General features: G+C 42.9%; 1 protein-coding gene across 1 annotated transcript in view; it reads left to right on the top strand.

Moving 5' to 3' along the window:
* The window catches only part of LOC139380049 (striated muscle preferentially expressed protein kinase-like), a 215,872-nt gene that overhangs the window by 86,994 nt on the left and 109,256 nt on the right, over positions 1–19,622 (top strand). The window contains 3 exon segments of the mRNA XM_071122517.1: positions 8,268–8,354; positions 12,966–13,023; positions 17,938–19,451. Coding sequence (XP_070978618.1) covers positions 8,268–8,354; positions 12,966–13,023; positions 17,938–19,451 — 1,659 coding nt within the window.

Here is a 19,622-nt window from a genome sequence, read left to right as displayed (position 1 = left end):
ATAAGTTTACGACTAGAACAGGGGCAGGCAAAACAACAGGTCAAAGGCAGGTAGAGGTCAGTAATCCAGATCAGAGCCAAAAGGTACAAAACAGCAGTCAGGCTCTGGGCAGGCAGAATGGTCAAAACCGGAAGACTAGAAAACAGGAACTATAGACAAAGACAGGAGCAAGGGGAATACGCTGGTAGGCTTGATGGACAAAATGAACTGGCAACAGACAAACAGAGAACTCAGGTATAAATACACTGGGGATAATGGTGAAGATGGGCGACACCAGGAGGGGGGTAGAGACAAGCACAAAGACAGGAGAAACAGATCAGGGTGTGACATGACAGCTCCGCTTCATCACAACCCCGCTGGCACTGTCATACTCCACAGACTTTCTAACAGCTGTATAATACCTGCCAGGCTCTTTAAAAATGTTACCTTTGAATCAGAAATCCCGGGAGGAGACACATTACTCACTCATTCATCTCTCACATGTTGCATCATACAGCTCCAATAATGCATGTGCATGTGCATGCAAAGGAAAGGATATTATCCCTGTTATTGTATAATTATAACAGATAAACATTTGCTGTATTATATTTCTGCATTGTAATTCAGTTTAACATGTCATTAAATCACTTTTTGTTTCTCCTTTCAGAAAACTGGCCTCTCATAGCTGCCATTTGGATCATCCTCTCATGGTTTGTTTGGAGTTAGGAATAACAGGTTACTAGAACACATTACCGATGTCAAGTCTGACAGCTAGTGGCATGCCTATTTACAATATATTTATTTTTTGATCTGATATGTTTGCTCATTTAGTTTTCCAATTATTTTGGTAAAATATTGTAATGATAAGTGTCAACGGAAATCTTCTCTGTTTTTGTTAAATAACATTCTATGATCACAATCACCATTAACACCACTATTTCATGTGATTTAACTGAATTGGATAAGTTGCACATATGAATAAAATTGAGTACATATTCATATAACTGTAGTATAGTATAATTCTGTTGGTGTTATCTAATTCAAGCTCATACTCAAGTTAAGTCTAGCCATTTAGATGAACATCAGATGATCATTCTGTTTGAAGCAGTGAGCTCTAAGCATCTAGTCATCCCATGTTGAGGTGGAGAACATCTCATGAGAGCTGCTGGGTTACTGATGACTCAGTGGAGTCTTATCTATTCCGAGCTCTACCCATGACTTTGTGTGGTGGAGCTGTATGTTGAGAATGTTTGGCATTCTGAACAACTCGGTGATGCTGCGAAGATGTTCAGGTGGTGTGAACAATGATGCTGTTGAGTACAGCTTAGCTGAAATTTGTGTTCAGTGAGTAGTTGTGTTCTGTTTGAGTTGTACTGATGGCAGTGAGCCATCACTGATGGCAGTGTCTCACTCTGTCTTTACATGAGGCAGTTTTAAATTACTGCTCTGTGACGCTTAACTCAAACTTGACAAAATGTCTGTCTTGCTATTTTGTGTTTGGTATGCAAAGACAAGGACAAGTATCCGACTGGCCACAAAATGGTTGAATCAACGTTGTTTCATCCTAATTTGTCAACGTATTGTGACATGGAATTTATGAAGAAAATAAACTATATATAAAAGTATGTGGACACTCCTTCAAATTTGTGGATTGGGCTATTTCAGCCACACCCATTGTGACAGGTGTATAAAATCGAGCACACAGCCATGCAATCTCCATAGGAAATATTGGCAGTGGAATGGACTTACTGAATACCTCAGTGACATTCAGCATGGCACCGTCATAGCATGCCACCTTCGAAACAAGTCAGTTCATCAGATTTCTGACCTGCTAGGGGCTGCCACGGTCAACTGTAAGTGCTGTTATTGTGAAGTGTAAACATCTATGAGCAGCAAGGGCTCAGCTGCAAAGTGGTAGGCCACACAAGCTCACAGAACAGGACCGTCGAGTGCTGTCCTCGGTTGCAACACTCACTACCGAGTTCCAACATGCCTCTGGAAGCAACGTCAGTACAATAACTGTTTGTTGGGAGTTTCATGAAATAGGTTTCCATGGCTGAGCAGCCGAACACAAGCCTAAGACCAGCATGCACAATGCCAAAAGCGGCTGGAGTTTTGTAAAGCTCGCCGTCATTGGACTCTGGAGCAGTGGAAACGCGTTCTCTGGAGTGATGAATCATGCTTCACCATCTCGCAGTCTGACGGACAAATCGGGGTTTGGCGGATTCCAGGAGAACGCTACCTGCCCAATGCATAGTGCCAACTGTAAAGTTTGGTGGAGGAGGAATAATGGTCTGGGGCTGTTTATCATGGTTCGGGCTAGGCCCCTTAGTTTGAGTGAAGGGAAATCTTAACGCTACAGCATACAATAACCTTCTAGATGATTCTCTGCTTCCAACTTTGTTGCAACAGTTTAGGGAAGGCCCTTTCCTGTTTCAGCATGACAATGCCACCGTGCACAAAGTGAGGTCCATGCAGAAATGGGATGAATTGGAACGCCGACTGCGAGCCAAGCCTAATCGGCCAAAATCAGTGCCCGACCTCATTAATGCTCGTGGTTGAATGGAAGCAAGTCCCCGCAGCAATGTACCAACATCGAGTGGAAAGCTTTCCCAGTAGAGTGGAGTCTGATACAGCAGCAAAGGGGGGGACCAACTCCATATTAATGCAGAGGATTTTGGAATGAGATGTTTGATGAGCAGGTGTCTACAGTACATACATTTGGTCATGTAGTGTACTTTGGATTTGAAAAAAGTGATCATCGTCTCCATTGATTTGATTGATTTAATTCAATTTTTTTAAACTTAGATTAATGTTTGTGATGGAGATGTGAATCCAACATATCAATTATTAATTTGTAGACAAACTGGAATTGAAGTCAGTGGCACAGATTGAACTATCCAAGCAAAAGATACATCTTCAAATGTTGATATTTGGTTTCTGTAACGGCGTTCGTCTGTTGAAAGAGGAGCGAACCAAAATGCAGCGTGGTGGTTACTCATGTTCTTTAATGTAGAAGAACAAAAACAAACAAATACAAAACAACAAACGTAACGCGAAAACCTATACAGCCTATCTAGTGACAACAAACACAGAGACAGGAACAATCACCCACGAAACACTCAAAGAATATGGCTGACTAAATATGGCTCCCAATCAGAGACAACGATAATCACCTGCCTCTGATTGAGAACCAATTCAGACAGCCATAGACTTTGCTAGAGAACCCCACTAAACCACAAACCCAATACCTAACAAAACCCCAGGACAAAACACACCACATACAAAAACCCATGCCACACCCTGGCCTGACCAAATAAATGAAGATAAACACAAAATACCTCGACCAGGGCGTGACAGAACCCCCGCCCCTAAGGTGCGGACTCCCGGACGCACATCAAAACAATAGGGAGGGTCCGGGTGGGCGTCTTTCCATGGTGACGGCTCCGGCGCGGGACGTGGACCCCACTCTATCAATGTCTTAGTCCCTCCTCCTCGCGTCCCTGGATAGTCCACCCTCACCGCCGACCATGGCCTAGTAGTCCTCACCCAGAACCCCACTGGACTGAGGGGCAGCTCGGGACTGAGGCAATTCGGGACTGATGGATATCTCGGGACTGAGGGGTAGCTCGGGACTGAGAGGAAGCTCGGCACTGAGAGGAAGCTCGGCACTGAGAGGAAGCTCGGCACTGAGAGGAAGCTCGGGACTGAGAGGAAGCTCGGCACTGAGAGGAAGCTCAGCACTGAGAGGAAGCTCAGGCAGGTAGTTGGATCCGGCAGATCCTGGCTGACTGGCGGATCTGGAAGAGTCTGGTTGACTGGCAGATCTGGAAGAGTCTGGTTGACTGGCAGATCTGGAAGAGTCTGGCTGACTGGCAGATCTGGAAGAGTCTGGATGACTGGCAGATCTGGAAGAGTCTGGCTGACTGGCAGATCTGGAAGAGTCTGGCTGACTGGCAGATCTGGAAGAGTCTGGCTGACTGGCAGTTCTGGAAGAGTCTGGCTGACTGGCAGTTCTGGCTGCTCCATGCTGACTGGCAACTCTGGCAGCTCCATGCTGACTGGCTGCTCCATGCTGACTAGCTGCTCCATGCTGACTGGCAGCTCTGGCTGCTCCATGCTGACTGGCTTCTCTGGCTGCTCCATGCTGACTAGCTGCTCCATGCTGACTGGCGACTCTGGCTGCTCCATGCTGACTGGCGGCTCTGGCTGCTCCATGCTGACTGGCGGCTCTGGCTGCTCCATGCTGACTGGCGGCTCTGGCTGCTCCATGCAGACTGGAAGCTCTGGCGGCTCCATGCAGATTGGCAGCTCTGGCGGCTCCTTGCAGACTGGCAGCTTTGGCGGCATCCTGCAGACTGGCAGCTCTGGCGGCTCCTTGCAGACTGGCAGCTTCTTGCGGACTGGCAGCTCCTTGCGGACTGGCAGCTCTATGCAGACTGGCAGCTCTATGCAGACTGGCAGCTCCTTGCAGACTGGCAGCTCCTTGCAGACTGGCAGCTCCTTGCAGACTGGCAGCTCCTTGCAGACTGGCAGCTCTATGCAGACTGGCAGCTCTATGCAGACTGGCAGCTCTATGCAGACTGGAAGCTCCATGCAGACTGGCAGCTCCATGCAGACTGGCGGCTCTATGCACACTGGCGGCTCTATGCAGACTGGCAGCTCCTTGCAGACTGGCAGTTCTGAACAGGCGGGAGACTCTGACAGCGCTGTAGAGGCGGAAAGCTCTGGCAGCGCTAAACAGGCGGGAGACTCCGACAGCGCTGGAGAGGAGGAAGGCTCCGGCAGCGCTGGACAGGCGAGGCCTGATGCGTAGTGCTGGCACTGGTGATACTGGGCCGAGGACACGCACAGGAAGCCTGGTGCGGGGAGCTGCTACCGGAGGGCTGGGGTGTGGAGGTGGTACTGGAAAAACCGGGCCGTGTAGGCGCACTGGAGCTCTTGAGCACCGAGCCTGCCCAACCTTACCTGGTTGAATGCTCACGGTCGCCCTGCCAGTGCTGCGAGGTGGAATAGCCCGCACTGGGCTATGCAGGCGAACCGGAGACACCGAGCGCAAGGCTGGTGCCATGTAAGCCGGCCCAAGGAGACGCACTGGAGACCAGATGCGTAGAGCCAGCTTCATGGCACTTGGCTCGATGCTCACTCTAGCCCGGCCGATACGCGGAGCTGGAATGTACAGCACCGGGCTATGCACCAGCACTGGAGACACCGTGCGCACCACAGCATAACACGGTGCCTGCCCGGTCTCTCTAGCCCCCCGGTAAGCACAGGGAGTCTGCCCAGGTCTCCCACCTGGCGTAGCCATACTCCCTGTTAGCCCCCCCCCAAGAAATTTTTGGGGCTGACTCCCGGGCTTTTTCTCCTGCTGCACCTTTAGGCGGCTACACTCCCCTGGTTTAGCCCAGGGTCCTCTCCCGTCGAGGATTTCCTCCCATGTCCAGAAATCCTAATTACGCAATTCCTGCTGCTGTTGTTGCCTGTTACCACGCCGCTTGGTCTAGTTGTGGTGGGTGATTCTGTAACGGCTTTCTTCTATCTCCTCCTCGGACGAGGAGGTGTAGCAAGGATCGGACCAAAACACAGCGTGGTAATTTTCATACATGTTTAATGAAGACGAAACGAACAATACAAAAACAAGAAACGGAACGTGAAAACCTATACAGCCTATCTAGTGACAACAAACACAGAGACAGGAACAATCACCCACGAAACACTCAAAGAATATGGCTGACTAAATATGGCTCCCAATCAGAGACAACGATAATCACCTGCCTCTGATTGAGAACCAATTCAGACAGCCATAGACTTTGCTAGAGAACCCCACTAAACCACAAACCCAATACCTAACAAAACCCCAGGACAAAACACACCACATACAAAAACCCATGCCACACCCTGGCCTGACCAAATAAATGAAGATAAACACAAAATACCTCGACCAGGGCGTGACAGTTTCCTTATCAACCAAGCACAATTCAATATTGGTTTTGTAATACAGTAAATAGCTTAAAGTTAAGGATATCTTACAAACGAATGTAACATTCAACCTTAACATGTAACACATCCGTGAGGTTACTGTAACTGTATATTTCTTCTTATGTAATCATATAGCGTGTGCACGTTCAAGATAGAGGTCTTTACAGGTGAGTGGAGATCATCACAATTGCTGCAGAACCTCGAGAGGCATTGATCACTTGCACCATGTACTTTTAATGTAATCTCAACTGCAATCCAGGTCGTTTGGTTCTGCTTCCCAGATGAAGCACAGTTATAACACATTAATCTGTTGTATAAATAAACAAAATATTTGGCACTGTATTCCCATTGGAACTTTACTGTGCTTTTACATTGTTAAAAGCACAGTTATAGACATTTGCGTGCTAACTAAACCAAATATCAGACATTTATTTCATTGGAATTTGGTTGTGCTTTTAGATGGTTGAAAGCATAGTGATAACAAATTTGAAATTCAACTAACCCTTGGCTGTCTTTTTGAGTGGATGAATATAGCTTGCAATCTCATTGATCAACCTCTCAACCAAATATTACCCAATTATCCATGTTGAAATTATGTGGTGTGCCTAGTGAGATGATTCACTCATGATGATCAAACTGACTCAAGAAATGTACAATAGTAAATTGCTCCAAAATAAAGATTTGAATGTTTTCCCCACACACCTTACTGTGTAAGGTAAGAATTAAAGTGTAATGTTACTGCTAGTTCGAAACAGCTTTCCCACTTGACCTCTAACATTGCAATAGGTTGACTGTTGATAACATCAAATGTCATAGTAAATTATGCAAGACACTAACAATAACTAACAATAACAATGGTTACTGAACCACCAATTAGCTGAAACATATCATGATAGAGGTCTGCCTTGAGTATCTGCCATTTGTGAGGGATGGTACTTAGTATCTTCAAAAAGTTTTCACACCCCTTGACTTTTTCCACATTTTGTTGTGTTACAGCTTGAATTTAAAACGGTTTATATTTAGATTTTGTGTCACTGATCTACACAAAATACCCAATTATGTTAAAGTGGAATTATGTTTTTCGGGAAATTAATTACAAATTTATTTAAAACAGAAAGCTAAAATGTCTCGAGTCAATAAGAATTCAACCCCTTTGTTATGGCAAGCCTAAATAACTTCAGGAGGAAAAATTTGCTTAACAAGTCAGATAACAAATTGCATGGACTCACTCTCTGGTCCTTTAGTCAAGCAGTGAATTTAAAGCACAGATTCAATGACAAAGAATTCACTCATAGTAAAAATGTAAATGAACGGACTTTGAATATCTCTTTGAGCATGGTAAAGTTATTAATTACACTTTGGATGGTGTATCAATACACCCAGTTACTACAAAGCCCCAGGCGTCCTTCCTAACTCAGTTGACAGAGACCGCTCAGTGATTTCTCCATGAGGCCAATGGTGATTTTAAACCAGTTAGTGAGTTAAATGGCTGTGATAGGAGAAAAAATAGGATGGATCAACAACATTGTAGTTACTCCACAATAATAATCTAAATTAGCTGCCAAAAGTGATTCTATCATGTATTGACTCAGGGGGTCGAATACTTATCTAATCAAGAAGTATTAGTGTTTTATTTTGTAATACAACAAATGTTGAAAATGTCAACGGGTGTGAACACTTTCCAAAGGCACTGTAGCTATGGAAACATAATTTATCCTTACTGCAGCACAGTAATGGTAAATGTCCTTGGTACCATCTTGGTTCACCACTGCTTACTTAAAGTCCGGAATTTAATCGTTGCAAATGAAGATTTTAAAATCAATTGTCAGCTTCATGCTTTTGGGACACATCAAACGCACCTCTGAAAGTGCAGTGCGGAAAATTCTCTATTTGCAAACATTGAAATCTGAATATAGCTTCCTTTTGGCACCTGATTTGTTTATATTTCTGGTAGCTTTGTCCTCTTCTCTATGTAATGTTGGCTTTTCCTAATGCAATGCTTCACAATCCATTCCTGGGGGACCTCTCACAATTTGGCTCGGACTCAGCGATCACACACCTATTTCAACTAATCAAGAGCTTGTTTTTTAGTTAAATCAGGTGTGTTATTGCTGGGCTATAAAAAGGAATGAATCCTAATTTCTACTTTTGTAAGATTTTCATTTAGTTATACATTGATGTCAAAGTGATAATTTGACTTGAGTGTTGTAGGTTAGGATTCACCCCATGGTTTTAAAATGGAATGTCATGCAAGACCATATGTTGTCAATCCACTTGAGTCTAATACCTTTTTCTTGTCGCTCTTTCAGACTCCGAGACCACAGAAGACGAAGGTGGAGACCACATTGAGACCAAAGAAAGAAGCAGAGGTATTCAGAACCAGGCTATGCATGCAGGTACCATGTCTTTTCCCATCCTTGTCTCAAATGCATGAAGGAGAATACATGAAATGCCAACAGTTTAATGTGTGGCAAGATATATTTTGAGAACACCTGTGTAGTATTCACTCCAAGCAACATGGTAGTTGTAGGGCTCTATTTTAACAAACCTAACGTAATGGTAAATATTAGCGCTGGTGGTAGCGTTATAGGTTCGGGGTGTGTCAGAGATATTTTTGCTGTTTTCAGAACTTGAATTATGTGCACAGTAGCAGGTGGTGGTGCAAAAGGTCTGAGTTTTGATAAATAAACAAGTTGTGGGTGTCGTGGATTGGATCCTCACTTTGCCATTCAGAACGTGCTCCATGGCTATGTGGTTGCTTCAAATTGTGTATTTACGTTTTTTTTATGTATTGTATCATCATTTCCAATTTTAATGTTAAATATCCTGCCCCATATTTTCTAAATATGTTGAAAACTTTTGAAATCCACATTGTTCTTATTGCATTGCTTCAATATAGAAATACGTTGTTAAACATTGGCTAGAGCATTCACAGTGATATAGGGTCTAGGTCTACTGTAAATTGCAGTCTGGACATGGACATGCCAAACGTAGTCAATAAGCAAGATTAAATTCACAAAGCTATTGATAAGGCCTGAAAAGAGGGTATAATACTATGCTACAAATTCTAGTAAAAATGAAACAAAACATGTTTTAAATAGGCTATGTCTAAATATCATCATATTACAGAGAAAGCAACTTAGAGCGTTTTATGCGCATCTAAACTTTTCACACGAATGGATAAAAATCCAATATAGAGAGAAAGGGGAAATGTCCACTCAACGTTATACTGCCCACAAACGTAATGTTTTATAAACACCATGCACCATCTTACAGATCATATTTTGCAATTCTCCAGAAATAGCAGATGGAATTGCTTTGCATTCGAGCCATGTACGTTCTCAACATAAACCCATAGATGGTGAATCTTTCTAGTAAGTATGTTTTTTAAGCAAATTAAACAAAAAACAATCAATCTGCTTTTTAAACCAACAGCAATATTTCTAAATAGAATTGGGTCAGAAGCATCATATCATAATTCACTTATCTCCTTCCATGGCACTGTGTGCACACATAGGCTTAAATGTTGTTATGCATAACATTCACGCACATATACAAAATACTAGGCTCCAGTCAATTGTATTGTTGCCTATGTTGCTAGGCAGATAAAAAAAAATGGTATGGCATTATAGGATTGAATAGTTTGTAGGAGCATGCGTCTTGGGTAATCGGACAAGTGACGCTCTTTGAAAATGGAGATGAAAAGCCTACTCGAACAAGCAACATAAAGTATGCAGGTAACAGTGCCTTTGAAAAGTATTCAGACCCCTTGACTTATTCCACATTTTGTTATTTTTTTAACCTTTATTTAACTAGGCAAGTCAGTTAAGAACAAATTCTTATTTTCAATGACGGCCTAGGAACAGTGGGTTAACTGCCTGTTCAGGGGCAGAACGACAGATTTGTACTTTGTCAGCTCGGGGGTTTGAACTTGCAACCTTCCGGTTACTAGTCCAACGCTCTAACCACTAGGCTACGCTGTTACAACCTTATTCTAAAATGTATTTAATAAACAAAATTCCTCATCAATCTACACACAATACCCCATAATGACAAAGTGAAAATATGTTGGTAGAAATGTTTGCAAATGTATACAAATCTAAAAACAGAAATACCTCATTTACAAAACTATTCAGACACTTTGCTATGAGACTCGAAATTGAGCTCAGGTTCATCCTCTTTCCATTGATCATCCTTAAGACATTTCTACAATTGATTGGACATGATTTGGAAAGGCACACACCTGTCTATCTAAGGTCCCACAGTTGACACTGCATGTCAGAGCAAAAACCAAGCCACGAGTCCAAGGAATTGCTGTAGAGCACCGAGACAGGATTGAGACGAGCACAAATCTGGGGAAGGGTACCAAAATATTTCTGCAGCATTGAAGGTCCCCAAGAACACAGTGGCTTCCATCATTCTTAAATGTAATAAGTTTGGATCCACCAAGACTCTTCCTAGAGCTGGCATTCCGGCCAAACTGAGCAATCAGGAGAGAAGGGCCTTTGTCAAGGAGATGTCCAAGAACCCGATGGTCACTCTGACAGAACTCTACAGTTCCTCGGGGGAGATGGGAGAACCTTCCAGAAGGACAACCATCTCTGCAGCACTCCACCAATCAGGCCTTTATGTAGAGTGGCCAGACGGAAGCCACTTCTCACTAAAAGGCACATGACAGCTTGCTTAAAGTTTGCCATAAGGCAAACAAGATTCTCTGGCCTGATGAAACCAATATTGTACTATTAGGCCTGAATGTTTGATTTACCTTTATTTTTTACCACCTTTTTCATGGTATCCAATTGTTAGTAGTTACTATCTTGTCTCATCGCTACAACTCCCGTACGGGCTCGGGAGAGACAACGGTCGACAGCCATGCGTCCTCCGAAACACAACCCAACCAAGCCGCACTGCTTCTTAACACAGCGCACATCCAACCCGGAAGCCAGCCGCACCAATGTGTCAGAGGAAACACCATGCACCTAGCTACCTGGTCAGCGTGCACTACGCCCAGCCCACCACAGGAGTCACTAGCGCCCGATGAGACAAGGATATCCCTACCGGCCAAACCCTCCCTAACCTGGACGACGCTAGGCCAATTGTGCATCGCCCCATGGACCTCCCGGTCGCGGCCAGCTGCAACAGGCTCGAACCCAGGGTCTCTGGTGGCACAGGTAGCACTGAAATGCAGTGCCTTAGACCACTGCACCACCCGGTGATTTACCTTTAATTAACTAGGCATGTCAGTTAAGAACAGATTCTTATTTTCAATGACGGCCTAGGAACAGTGGGATAACTGCCTTGATCAGGGGCAGAACAACAGCTCAGGGATTCGATCTTGCAACATTTCAGTTTCTAGTCCAACACTCTAACCACTAGGCTACCTGCTGCTGCGAATGCCAAGCGTCACATGTGGAGAAATCCCGACACCTTTCCTGTGGGGATGTTTTTCAGCACTAGGGACTGCGAGACTAGTCAGGATCTAAGGCAAAGATGAACAGAGCAAAGTACAGAGAGTTCCTTGATGAAAACCTGCTGCAGAGCGATCGGGACCTCAGACTGTGGCAAAGGTTCACCTTCCAATAGGACAACGACCCTAAGCACAAAGCCAAGACAATGCAGGAGTGGCTTCGGGACAAGTCTCTGGATGTCCTTGAGTGGCCCAGCCAGAACCTGGATTTGAAACCGATCAAACATCTCTGGAGCGACCTGAAAATAGATGTACAGCAACGCTCCCCATCCAACGTAACAGAGATGCAGAGAAGAATGGGAGAAACTCCCCAAATACAGGTGTGCCAAGCTTGTAGCGTCATACCCAAGAAGACTTGCGGCTGTAATTGCTGTCAAAGGTACTTCAGCAAAGTATTGAGGGTCTGAATTCTTATATAATTATATAAATAAGCAAACAGTTCTAAAAAAAAACGTTTTCGCTTTGACAAAATGGGGTATTGTGTGTAGATTGATGAAGGGAAAAAAACAATGTAATACATTTTAGAATAAGGCTGTAACATAACAAAATTAGGAAAAAGTCAAGGGGTCTGAAATCTTTCAAGAGGCACTGTATGTGGATTGAGAATAATGAAAAAGAATTAGGTCCAAAAACTGTAGTACCTTTTTTTTCCATTTTACGACAGTGGGCTAAATCAGGGTCACACAGAATGTTTCTTGGTTCATAGGCTACTTGGCTAAAGGCAAGGATAAATATATGCACCTATGTGATGCTGCTAAACCAGCCTTGATTAAGCGGAGGTTGTTTTTTAATGGTTTTTAATCAAATAGTTTAGTTTTTATGTTTCTTTAATAGTTTTTATGTTTCTAAATTCGAGATTCATCAGCACAAAATGCACATCTCTCGCCATGGGCAATGTGCATAATGGCTGGTTAGGCTGCCTTTCCGCTCACAAAATCCATGCCATTATGAACTGTGTTACAGTACCTGTAGGACCTGCTTTTTGTGGTCTTAAAACTTCCCATTAGCACTGCATGAAATTGTCAGTGTTTTTAAGAACACACCTCAAATATTGCCCCCCCTCCCACCTCAGCGCAAGTGAGCTGATGTTAGACAGGTAAATTGCTGAACCTGCTGTTAGGGCTGGAAAATGACAGTGCAACATTTTTTACATGACAAAATTGCAAACTAATGTGCATTTGACACTTGCACTTCCTTAGCCCCAGCCAAAAATAGAGCTCATAGACTTCTTAACCTTCACGTTCTCTGCACCAGATAGCTGAATATAATTTAAGCCATCAGTTGGATCCACAGCATTATCCGTACAGAAAGAAAAATGACTGAATCTTTTTTCCATGGTTGCTAGGATTTGAAAAGGAACATTGCTCTTAATAATTCTAGGGTTTAGGCATATTTGTCCTACCTGTTTCTCACAATTACAGGTAACAATGCCAACTGAGGTACACCCTTGTTCTGAATTATTAAAGTATTTCAGATAGAATAACTGAAATAGTGGCTAACAAACAAAACTATTTCTGTTTCATGTTTTATCTTGCCACAGGGGACAGAATGATGGACAGCTGGGGCAAAGGACTTCAAGACATCTCCAAGCCCTCCAGGTAAGCAAACAGGGTGGAGCAGTCACCCAGATCAAGCACCAAGGGGCCAAGTCTCTGATAAGAGCACATATGCTAATCTAACTGGGCCAGTAGAGGAGTCCAAGGAAAGTGTGTCTTTAGCAAGCGGTTACTTTGACAGCAGGTTCAGTATCTATAATGGAAGGATACTCAAACCATACTCCTTTAGGTAAACATTACCAAGAAGCCTGGGTAACACACTTAGGATAGCAGAAAATATTAAAGCGCACCCATCTCAAACACCCGCAACACAAGTTAATAAAAGTATTGCCGATGACTTACTATTACACTGTGCAACACATAATAATGCTTTAAGAAGTGGATTGTTGCCCTTGGGAAAGCTCGCACTTAAAAGATAATAAAGTCACTGTGGTGTGTGTATGCATTTGCTGTCACCACATGAATGGAGGTGCAGGTGATATACTGAGGAGGATCACTCAGGGATTTACTTGAGTAGCTGTTACAACAGATTTCACTACTGATATGATTAGTAAACATTCCTTAAAGAGGCAATCTGCAATTTATATACTTTGGTACTTTGAAATGAATGATATACTGTACACTGAGTATTCCAAACATTAGGAACATCTCAGAGCAGCCTCAATTTGTTGAGACAAATATTCAACAAAGTGTTGAAAGCGTTCCACAGGAATGCTAGCCTATGTTGGCTTGAATGCTTCCCACAGTTGTGTCCAGTTGGCTAGATTTCCTTTGGGTGGTGGATCATTTTTGATACACATGGGAAACTGTTGAGCTTGAAAAACCCAGAAGCGTTGCAGTTCTTGACACAAACCGGTGCGCCTGGCACCTACTATCATACCCCGTTCAAAGGCACTTACAGTTTCTGTCTTGCCCATTCACCCTCTGAATGGCACACATACACAATCCCTGTCTCAATTGTCTCAAGGTTTAAAAATCCTTCTTTAGCCTGTCCCCTCCCCTTCATCTACACTGATTTGAAGTGGATTTAACAAGTGACATAAATAAGGGATCATAGCGTTCACCTGGATTCACCTGGTCAGTTGTTATACTCAGACAGGGAGTTGAACTCTGGGTTATTTATATACCTATTGATTCTTGAAGAATACAACTTTTAAATTACTCATGAGCCTACTTCAACTGTCTTCCCCATTAGAACCCCAAAATATAAGCTTGTATTACTCCATTGTTTGTAAACAATGTAATTGAACACAAACACTAAAGCCTCAAAACATAGTTAAAACTATAACTATGATCTTATGGATGGTCTGTTCTTGCATCCAGTTTGAGAGTAGTTACATTTCTCCAGCCACATCCCTCATCTGTTTACCAAAATCAGTGGCTGGGGAGTCCAGCTCATTAGTGTTTGAATTACAGATTGTCCCTTTTAGCATCAAATTACTTTTTGTCCTATATTTAGATTAATTCTCATTTTGTCTCACAATTTCCTTCAACTCCCCATTATAATTTTGCTTTCCATTTTGACCAACACCAGTCAGTGAATGAAAATAAATAAAGTGGGCAAATTGTGCAAGTAAGCAGTTACTGCAGTCCAAACATTTCCAAAGTTTGAGCATAGCCCTGCTTCTTTAGCTTTGTTTGGAATTCACATGGACTTATTTATAGCAACTGCCATTCAGAGCAGGTATCATTGACCCCTTTGGTTATTCTATGATTGTTATGCATGCCATTGTTGAATAGATGATTTTCAGTTTGCCATGCTCTTTACAATCTTGTGATTTAACAAACAGAATGATGTGCTTGAAATCTTTTGCTTCATATAAAGTGTAATATAATTTTGGCAGTCCAAGAGCTCTATTTGTACAAACCAAATGCAAACATGAATCGTAGTGCATTCACAGGAATATTTGAGCTATTTTGATGGCAGGAATTATGGGCGCAACCCCTGGGGTTAGCGTAAAGCAGCAGGCTTTCTATCAATTCATAAATTGTAGGTGTGACAAGGGCTTTTTATGTGGTTGCTTCAAGTTGTGTGTTTATGGTGTTTGATGTCCAATTCGCAATGAGGGCATGGATGTTCGTCCTATCCATTGAAGATAGTTTATTAAATATTATAGGGCTACAGTAACTGTATAATAGGCCTAGTTATAACAAAGATTTATAACATTTTTGAAATACAAAAAAGTAGGCTAGTTGGCTTCAACATGGAAGTAGATTTGGCTACATGTTGTATTTGCATTTCGAAAATTGCATTTCATGTCCGAGCCATGGACATTGCCTTCCAAACGTTATAATAAGATTAGGCTACCTTCGCCATATGGTGACTTGCCAGGTAAAGAATTGTAAAGGTAAACAAACAAACAGGCAAACATCAATAGTGAATTCAGCGCCACAGACAGAATTACCACGATTTTACATTTAGGTCCAACAGAGGAAAGTGGAAGATCATATTTTTTTACAAAATGATCAACGAAAAACAATAAGCAATCTTTTTTTTATCAACAATGTTTCTAAACAGGCTTCCTGCAGACACTTGGAAACCTGGCGCTTTCCCATCCAGACCCATAAATAAATATATATATTTTTTAAATATAATATTTAAAACGTATAATATAATTGCAGTGAAGCCGCTCAACAACTGCATCACATTAGTCATCTAACAACCTCCCATCCAGAAACACACACAGAAGCAACCAGGGTCAACACCCTGATCCAAGACCCCCCCCCCCCCCCCCCGGGAAAAAAAAATACAATAAATCCAATCCCCACCCCCAAAACCCTCCCCCACACCAACAACCAACAAAATGAACAAAAGAGGACAAAGAGAAAGACAAAGGAAAACAGAAAACAGCAATGCAAAAAACAAAAGACATCAAGGACAACAAAAATCATAACAGCAAGGCCAATTGAATATGTTTGAGTGCATGTATGTCACTATTTACATGTGTGCATTTGAATGAGAGTGTGTGTACAAACACCTGCACGGCATCAGCCTCAAGCAAACCGGCATTAACTGTAACAACACTGCCACTCAGTGTCACTCAAACATACTTTTTGTTATGTTTTATTTTCACTTAATTATTACTTCTATCTTTGACCGTCATTCTATTCTCCGCCCAGCATCTCCACTCCCACTTGTCTCCAAATTACATATCCCAACCTTCAGCTTCCCTCAGCCCATCCCACCTATCTCTGCTGGCCACCCTCTTCGGATTTCTATGCACAGTATATCTGTTTAACATAACATTTCAATCTATCTAATCGAATAGAAGATACACAGATTGCGAGTTTAAGATGAATACTTTTACTAAGAGTATTAGTATACAGTATTAGTCATTGAATGACCTGTTCTCTCCAGATCTCCTAACAGTACTATTTCTAGGGTCAATTTTAGATCACTGTTATACATTTTCAACTATTCCTGGGCAGTACCAAAATAAATGGTCTATTGATTCTGCATCCTCACAACAAAATCTGCAGAGCTTCGATGATTGTATGCCACAAATACTCAACATTTTGTTGGTGGCAAGAATTGTATATAATATTTTTAGCTGAAAAGCACAAAGTCTTGAATCCTGCTTCATTTTATATATCAACTCATACCATGAAATCGGCAAATCAAAAATCTCTTCCCAACTATTTTGCAATCTGTATGGCACAGCTGTCAACATCCTGGTCCTCAAATAAAACTGGTATACTTTCCTATTTATGCAATTTGTATTTTCCGTCAGTTGTGATCCTTTATATTGGGCAGACAGATCAGTTCCCTACCTCCTCCCACTGCCACCTGCCTCCTCCATTTTGGGGGTAATGCTGTAATCAATTGGTTGTAATCTTGGATTGAGCAGACCTTCCCATACAGTTCTGATAACTCCATGAAAGACATAACTCTACCATTCCAATTTACAATATAATTTAAAAACAAAATACCCTTTTCTATGAATACAGGTATTCCATTCAGAATATAAAGTAGCAGTCTACCTGTGGCTCTTAATCATTGTAGATTTTTCTTCTCCTTGAAGTTTTAATTATTTAATTTAACTCAATTTTCCCTTAAATAGATATCTCTTTACTTTTGCCACCCTTGAAGGCTCTATAACTGTAGCCTATTGCCGCTATGATTACTTATGATTGGCCAACAAAAACAAAAATTGCTACAGGCGCCACTCTCGTGAAAAGCAAAGAGCAGAAGCATAAATAAAAAAAATCTCTCTCTCTCTACTGCAGCAGTTACATTCGGATCTGCATGGGTCCTTCCGGATAAGTCCGTTAAAATTACACATACCTGAGACGCCTGACAATCAGGTCCGACCCAGACCCGTGACATTCTGGATCCGGATCCGCTCAGGTCCCGGATCGGGTCTCGGGTTTTCGGGTACAGGTGAATCCGTGAAGGCCACTACTGTCACTGCCATTTTTCATTCAATGGGCATTGCACATAATGAGTCAAAACGTTTTACAGAAGAAATGCAAGAAAAAAATCTAATATAAAGAAAAAAGGTGAATGTCTGCTGACTTTTGCTGCTCCCGAAGATGATATTTGAATAAACATTGGTGATAGGCTACTGATTAGGCTATTGTGCACTTCCGCTGCCAAAATTGATGCCATAACCAACTGCCTTACTGCTATGACTAGCTTTTTAAATATTCCCAGTTGCACTGCATGAAATTGGCAATTTGGTGCACGTTTTTAAGGACACAGCTCAGATATTTCCATTCCTCCCACCTCAGCGCAAGAGCCTTGATGTTAGACGGATAAATCACCAACCCTTGCGCAAAGGTTGGAAGATAGCAAAGCGCCTACAAGCATGTGCGTATGAAAATAGCACTGCCTTAAAGCCAGACGAAAATAGAACTCCCAGTGTTAATGATATTCTTGACAATTCTCACACTGGCCCAGGTATCATTTAGAACTCTTTCTCTAACAGATCATTTCCCATAACCATCTTCTTTCAGGAGCCAATCTGAAAATGTTTTGAGGGAATCCTCCCCACAAGTCCTCCCACCCCTCTCCCCCAGAATTATTAAATGCCCCTCCACTTCTCCAATGCCAAGCTGCTCTGGATCAGCCCCGAACACACCCCTCTCACCCCGCAAGACACATTTTGTACCAACCGACTACCAAGACACAATCCCTGCTGAATTTGAGGAAATGTTAAGACATCCAAAATTATCAGCCATATCTCAAAGCAGCACTCAGAATTCCCTTACTCAGACACCTGTCAGTGTCAACGAGTGCTCCCACAAGGAGTACCAGCCTAGGCAGTCCCCAGAACTGACCAGAGCAAGCTCCAAGATCTTTGAGAAGGTGCACGGTTTTGAAGAGCGAAGGCGAAGTTATGACCATGAAGGCTCCATCTCGGGATGGTCCTGGGCCGGGTTCAACTACGCTGGGTCTGTCGACTCAGACGATGGAGGGAACCGGTTGGGCATCTCCAGAAGGAGTTCGAGGGAAGACCTACGAGAGGCTCTGAAGGAGGACGCTGCCGAACGGAGGTCCAATTTCAGACAGAAGGCTAAGTCCTTAGAGGACCGCAGGCCCCGTACCACCCAGAAGGTCCAGGAATTTGAGAACAAGTTCACTGAAGAGCCTCAACGAATCAAGAAGCTTGTGGGTAAACCTCACATGAAGAAGTCCTTCTCTGTCGAGCAGCTTTCGCTCAGGGCAAGAGGCAGGCAGCCTTTGAGGAAGATTGAGCCCCTCCCACCGCAAATTCTCCAGAAGCTCCAGGAAAGGGAGCGAGCCCAACAGGAGAAGGAGCAGAAAGAGACAGAACAGCCTAAAAAGGTGATGCCACCAAAATCACCACGACTGCACCTACAAGCACGGCAGGACCAGCCTTCGCCCCAAACCCACGAGATTGAGGGCCCCTCCATGAGTAACATAACAGTCAGTAGATTGGGAGAAGTAGCATTCGCTCCAGAATCTATGCAACTGGCTGACTTATCGAGACAGAGGCCAACAAGACAGGTAAATCGAGTCAGTCCAATCAAGGAGATCCTTCAGAGGTCTCCATCACCAGTTGTTCAGAGGGTATGTCATACGCAAGAGTCTCAGGACATCCAAGAATCTCCTGCCCAAAAGTCACCAAAGGAAGAATCATCAGGAAGAAAAACACCTGTAGAGGTAGCCTTAAGAAAAGTAGAGTATAAACCAGAAAGTCCATTGGTACAGAAAAAGCCTACCATTGTACAAGAGCATCCAATACAACCTCCGCAAAAACCTCCATGGCTGGTTACCTCTTCAACAAATATTCCAGTCTCCCCATCTGAGGAAAAAATGGAAGTTGAATTAATCAAGCCAGCCCCCAAGGTAATCATACCTACCATCATTGTCAAAGAAGAGCCCATGGAAGAGGAAGCTCCTCCAGAGACTGCCAAGTCTAAAGAGGTGACCAATGTGAAAGAAGGCCAAACACAGAAGACCTGGGGGAAGGGTCGCTGCGCTAGGCCCATGTCTCCAGAGTTAGGTGCGAATTATTTTCTATATTTTTTGGTCAAAATGAAAATGTCTGTCATGTGTATATTAGAGGCTTCTTACCTTATTAACCTTGTCTTTTCAAACTCCAATGCTAATGAGAATTTCCTCAGCTCTGAACACAGCCATGAATGTCTTTGTCATTTCGTTAAAACTGGGTTTT

The sequence above is a fragment of the Oncorhynchus clarkii genome, chromosome 22, assembly GCF_045791955.1.
Source record: "Oncorhynchus clarkii lewisi isolate Uvic-CL-2024 chromosome 22, UVic_Ocla_1.0, whole genome shotgun sequence".
NCBI lineage: Eukaryota > Metazoa > Chordata > Actinopteri > Salmoniformes > Salmonidae > Oncorhynchus > Oncorhynchus clarkii.
The sequence above is the reverse complement of the archived record's forward strand: the minus strand, read 5'-3'. Positions and strand labels throughout refer to the sequence as shown.